The 6,148-nt window shown below is 59.9% G+C and overlaps 1 protein-coding gene across 2 annotated transcripts; it reads right to left on the reverse strand.

The window, feature by feature from the left end:
• Positions 1 to 78: 78 nt before the first annotated feature.
• On the reverse strand, positions 79 to 6,148 carry ZNF213 (zinc finger protein 213). 2 transcript variants are annotated; one of them, XM_086692195.1, is made up of 6 exons: positions 5,608 to 6,148; positions 4,205 to 4,711; positions 3,355 to 3,478; positions 3,093 to 3,163; positions 2,756 to 2,879; positions 79 to 1,748 (listed from the first exon to the last, which is right to left on the reverse strand). In XM_086692195.1, exons 2-6 carry the CDS (start codon positions 4,601 to 4,603, stop codon positions 1,018 to 1,020), a joined length of 1,449 nt encoding a protein of 482 aa, XP_086548321.1. In that variant the 5' UTR covers positions 4,604 to 4,711; positions 5,608 to 6,148; the 3' UTR covers positions 79 to 1,017. The 2 variants fall into 2 exon arrangements, with proteins under 2 accessions (XP_086548321.1, XP_086548320.1); XM_086692194.1 differs by having other exon boundaries at positions 5,846 to 6,147.

Below are 6,148 nucleotides of genomic sequence, written 5' to 3' on the forward strand. Positions count from 1 at the left end.
GAGCCAGGAGGCCCAGAAGTAGGAGTTCCAGGTCCCCCCCACCCCTAGCAACCACATAAACAACAGAACAGTCTGGAGGAAGTTTCCACATTTATTCAAAGTCCTCTGCTGCCCTTTTGAGAACAGCAGGGCCCAGCTCCTTTAGAGAGCCTGTGGTCTGTCCCTGGGAATGCCAATCTGCAGACAATGCAGGTGGTGCTGTGGAATGCAGTGCTTAAGGAGTCAGCATCAAGTGCTGACAGAGTGCTAGTGTTAAGTATTACAAAGCCCACACCTCTGGAGAGGGGAGCAGCGGGGAGCAGCCAGCCTCCACAGGCCCCGTCCTTGTCTATACTGTCAGCCTCCTGTCCCTGAAGCCACCACCACCCTCACTAGATTGGCAGGGGGTGGCCCTCAGGGACTCACTGGGGGCAAGTCAGCCAAGTGCAGAGGCGGGCAGTTCCCCACCTCTGGACAGGCAGTGTTCAGGGCCTGGCCGCGGGAGGGGGTGTAGGGCCAAAAGCCCCTGCGGCCACGCCGGGGACCCAGATCCTCACAGGTCTGGGCTGTCCCTCCCAGAGCCTGGCAGCACCCTGTGGGTCAAGGCTTGTCCTCTGCACCCACCGGAAGGCACAGCTTGGCAGGGCAGAGGGCCAGGCCCAGGGCCCCAGCAGGGTGCAGGGAACACGAGCCACAGGGCAAACAAGGCTGGGGGGCGGGGACCCAGAGCCCTGCGGACGATGTCCTCACACATCCCTGACACCCTGGCCTTCCGCCCCCACCCCCCACCAGGCCAGGGGCCGGGAATGTGCTGGGGCTTCAGGAAGCCAGAGGGGCAAGAGAAACCCCAGGGGCAAGACAGGGAATGGCCAGGAGGTGACAGACAGGGGATTTCCATTCCCCGGGAGTGTCGGCCAGGCCCAGGGGCCGAGCAGGGGCGCAGGGATGGTGGCCGCCCACGCCCACGGGTGGAGAAGCCCGGAGTGGGGGGGAGACACCGCCCCGTCCCCGGCTGGGCCACGCGGCCCCCGCCAGCCCTCAGCCCACGGGCTGGGCCATCTTGGCGTGCAGGCTCTGGTGGGCGATGAGGTGGGCGCGCTGCTTGAAGCTCTTGTCGCACTCGCCGCAGCCGAAGGGCCGCTCGCCCGTGTGCACGCGCCGGTGGTCCAGCAGGTAGGAGCGCAGCGAGAAGCTCTTGCCGCAGTCACTGCAGCCGAAGGGCTTCTCGCCGGTGTGGATGCGCTGGTGGTCGGCCAGGTAGGCGCTGCGGCTGAAGCTCTTGCCGCACTGGGCGCACGAGAAGGGCTTCTGGCCCGTGTGCACGCCCTGGTGGCGCACCAGGTCCGAGGAGCTGCGGAAGCTCTTCTCGCACTCCTGGCACTTGTGCGGCTTCTCGCCCGTGTGCGTGCGCTGGTGGCGCGCCAGGTCCGAGCCCCAGCGGAAGCGCTTGCCGCACTGGCCGCAGCTGTGCGGCTTCTCGGCCGCCAGGTCCCGGAACTGCCGCCGGCGCGTGGGCGGCCGCCCCCTCCGCGCCCCCGCGGCCCGCCCCAGGGGAGCCCCCGGCCGGGCCTCGCCCCGCCACGTCTCGGCCTCCTCGGGGCTCCAGGACACAGTCACGTCGCCGCCACGGCCCCCGCCACCGCCGGCCTGGCCCTGGAGCGCCGCGGCGGCCTCCTCCAGCCGGGACTGCTTGCTTTGGCTCTCGGGCCCCAAGCCTGCAAGCCGAGAGGGGGCGGCCTCTTCGGTTCCACTGGGTTCTGGGACCAGAGCTGGGGCGAGGCAGAAACGGGAGTCAGAATCAGAAAGCCCTGGGCTACAGAGACCCAAGCCTCAGTTTCCTCGCCCATAAAATAGGGGCCTGATAAAATGCCCGCGGAGAAACACTTCGGAGGCAGAGGCAAGGAAGGAGGCCGGCTGGGCTGATCTGCCTGCAGAGACACTTCCCGATCACACCCCTGACTTTTCCACCCCCGTGTCCGCACTGGGGCCCGGTGTCCCACGGTCTGAACCCTGGCTTTGCAAACTCTAGAAATGAATCGATTTAGGTAGTTTGCAAATTATCCAAGCTCTCAGGGCTTCTTACCAGAAACTGAGGAACCACACGGGTTCGGCCTATGTGGCCGCTCTCACCCCACCAGCTTTTGTCCCTTGACTCGAGAACAGAGTTCAATAGGGAGTGATCCTCGTCTTCCCATGGGGTCATGTGGATTAAATGAGATGATCCCCAGACAGTGCTCAGACAGCCTCTAGCTTGGAGAGGGGCCCCAGGAGGGTGGCCCCTGAAGGGCGGGGCCCAGGCGTTGGCACACGTCCGGCAGCTGCTTTCACTGTCAGCACCTCTTCGTGGGGCAGGCGAGGGGACCTCACAACTACTTCAGAGTCCCTTGGCCTGAGTCTCAGATCCCTTGTGTGGGAGCCGGGACAACACTTCTACGCACCAGGCTGTGAGAATCACAGGAAAATGCCCGTATGAGAGCTCAGCACAGTGTGGGCACGTTGCAAGCACGCCTCACATGGTAACACACCCTCACAGGCAAACAAAAACGAACATTAACACAAATAAGAAATCACCCAGTGCTCTTGGAAAGACCCAGGAAAAGCCCACTTTCGAGCCAGCTCGAAGACTGGTGTGGGAAAACTGAGGATTCCAGCGGGACATACAGGAGTGCGTGGCCTGCTTGGGCCAACCATCCAGCGCTGGCCCCCTAGGAAGGGTGCTGCCTCCAGTTCAGAAGAGCCAAGGACCCCAGGGATCCTGGCTGCACCCGCTGCTTACCCAGGGCAACATTCCGGGAGTTTTCCCGCTTTATGTCCCAGAAGAGATCCCTCTGAGCAGGGTCCAAGGACCCCCATTCTTCCCGGGAGAAATAGAAGGGAACATCTCCAAACGTCACAGGTCCCTGGAGTGAGGTGAGAAAACCTGGCTCGGCACTGCCGCTCAGGGCTCCCCAGGCAAGCCATGGGTGGGGACAAGATGGGGGCTGGGATGGGGAACAGGACAGGTCCAGACAGGACCAAGATGGAAGAAGAGGTCTTGATGAGAAGACGAGGCTCCTTTTAGGGACGTGACAGCACAGAGGGCCTCAGAGGGGACACAGGGACTAGTAACTCACGTGGACATCAGAGGCAAAGCTGGTGCCGGTGTTCTCTCCGCCACTCCCCTCTTTAAGAGCAGGCAGCTGGGCTGAAGAAAAGAAGAGACCCTCAGAGAGGCCAGCCCAGGCCAGGGGCCAGATCTCGCACACGTACACACACACACAAGCACCCTTTCCTAGGCTCCTTAGAACAGAAATAACCTTCCCGCTACCCTCAAGGCAACAAGCGGGAAGGAGCCAGGCCCCTGCCCAGCCACCTGTGGCCCACAAGCTTACTCACCGCCATGGCTGTGCTGCTCCCAGAGTACAGGTGGCCAGCTTCGTGCCCCCACTTTCACGGGAAGCCCCTTGGCCGGGGGTCCCTGGACTGTGGCCTCGGGTTCCACCTCCTCTGAGGGCACTTCCTGTGCAGGAACCACAACATGCTCATCAGCACCGAGATCAGACGGGGGAGACAGAGCTTAATCCCTGGGAAGGAGACACAGGACACGTCCCTCAGGAGGAAGGGGCGTGGGGAAGGAGATCAATATGGGTCCCGGGAAAATCCAGAGGAGAATGTTCTGTGTGCCCGAGGGCACTCCCCGATCAAGCATGAGGCAAGAACAGCCCCCAAAAGCCAAAATCACAGAGCCACTTACTAAGGGGATGTGGGGGCAGATCTCCAGGCCAAGGGCGAGCCCCACACCCCAGCCACTCATTAGCACCTCCCCAAGGGTCAAAATCGAACACCCCCCAGACAGCAGGGTTCACACGGACAGCTAGCTTCTCACACCCACTCTGGTGCTGTCATGACACATATCACTGTACCCCCAGGGCCCGGCCGACAGCTGAACACGGATGAACATTTGCAGAGTCTGTGTGGAGCTAACATCTGCCTTCCTGGAACACGCCCACTTTGATCCTGCCGCCGCCCTCCAAAGCCACCAAAACTAAACGACTCATTTGGACAGTGTCTTTCAGAACCGCAACACCTGTTATGATGTACTCCTGCGGATGCTCCCTCTGGCCCCGCATCCCTACCACCCCTGGAGGACTCGTTTCCAGGGAGGACTTCCTCTAAGAGAGGAGACGGCCACCTCCCTTCAGCCAGGAGCCATCCAGGGGCCCCGGGTGTGGGAGGGGCCCCTCACCTGTGGCCACGCTTTCGCCGGCTGCTTCTGCAGGACCTCCACCAAGGCGACGGCCTCCTCCCCACTGCCGGGACACCGCTCGCGCACCCAGTCCTGGACGCCTCCGGGCAGCACGCTCAGGAACTGCTCCAGCACCAGCAGCTCCAGGATCTGCTCCTTGGTGTGCAGCTCAGGCCGCAGCCAGCGGCAGCAGAGCTCCCAGAGCTGGCTGAAGGCCTCGTGGGGCCCGCCCACGTCCCTGTAGCAAAAATGCCGAAAGCGCTGGCGGCAGGCCTCAGAATCCCTGCTGTCTTCTTGCGGGGCGGAGTCCTGCTCCCACGAGGAATCTTCTACCTTTACGATCAGCAGCCCTTCTCCCTCCCCAGGAGCCTCATCCTGAGGCTCTGGGGGTGCTGCCATTCCCCTGGCCTAAGGACTGGTTGGCCTCAATCTGGGCCTGCGAGCCTGCCCCTCAGTCTCCCAGAGGAATCTCCTGTGGCAGCCGGGTGGGCATCTGGACGAGGACTCCTGGGGAAAGAGCAAAAAGGAGGAGGGAGGCAGTTCATGAGCAAACACCAGCCTGCTCCTGGCCTTTCCTGGCCTTGAAATCTTTTTTCAGCTGTCCTTGATCTCCTTGCTCCTGTGACTCTCTTTTTTCTGCCCAAACAGGTCCATAGCTCCTTATCCTCAGCTCTGAAATCCCAAGCTCCCAGGCTTTTACTCCCTGGAGTATCAGGCCTACTGATATGAGCGTATTTATAGTCTCCATTTATCTCACTAAATGGAAATGTTCATATGTTTTACAGCAAAAACATTTTTGTATGGATTCAGTTTGTAAATATTCATCAAGCTGTACGAACCATGTGTATTTCTGTAGGTGTCCTACACCGTGAGAAAAAATGTAATTAATACGTTTGATTATTATCTATTGCTGCAAATTTTGTTGGTGGGGTCACTTGATATACCATGTGTACTGTATTATCGTTCTCAAATTTGAAAATTTCCGAATTCCAAAACACATCCCAGACTTTGGGTGCCAGCGAAGAGCTCACAGAGACACCTGTCTAAGCCATTTATCCGCAGGTACGTATGAATGAATGACACAAATTTATCCCTTACATCACTACTCTTACAATACTCCTGAAAAGTATGGATTTTGAAAATTTCCTTAATTGCTCTCCTAACAAGAAAATGTGACACAGACCATCGAAATAAAGGGGGGACGGAGATTTAAACAATACAGAAACACATAAAAGAGAAACTCCCGTAATTCAGTTGCACCCTCCCATCAACAGCATAACATATGACCTCCCAGACTTTCCCCTGTCCATCTACTGAAAAGGTATCTATAGAAACGGGGAAAACCAAGTGTGTGTGTGGGGGGGGGGAGGGTGTTTACATAAACGAGGTCTTACTGCACATACTATTTCGCAACTTGCTTTTCCACCTAACAATGCTTCTTCGTTAGCCGCTCTGCGAGATTCCACGGTACGAATGCGCTCCAGTAAGAGATTCACGTCGTTTCCAGTCCTCTACTACACACTAAGCACTTTATTTACTTTGTTCTTACACTCCTCGCAACGCCCCTGAAAGGTACGCGCTCCATCCTCATCCTCCAGTGACCATGGAGAAGGCTGCGCTCGGAGAGGGCCAGGGACTCACCAGGGTCGCTCGCAGGACGCGGCGGGCGAGAAGGCGGACCTGGTCGGAGCCCTGCGCTCCGACCCCGGCGGCCTCGCCTGCGCGCAGCTGAGAGGGAGCGGGCGGGTAGTGGACACAGGCGCGTCCCCACCCCCGGCACTTCCCAGAGGCACGCGCCCCCTTCGGCCTCCGTCTCGGGACGCCGACCCCGGCCGCCCGGAGCCCCGACGTCGATCTCGGAGCTCGGAGGCCCGCGTCGCGGGTCCCGCCCCCGGGCTACACACCGCCCACAACCGCCCAGGGTTCCTAGTTCCGCCGCCAGGT

Source organism: Puma concolor, chromosome E3 (assembly GCF_028749965.1).
Source record: "Puma concolor isolate L17-30 chromosome E3, mPumCon1.1.hap2, whole genome shotgun sequence".
In the NCBI taxonomy this organism is placed as follows: Eukaryota; Metazoa; Chordata; class Mammalia; order Carnivora; family Felidae; genus Puma; species Puma concolor.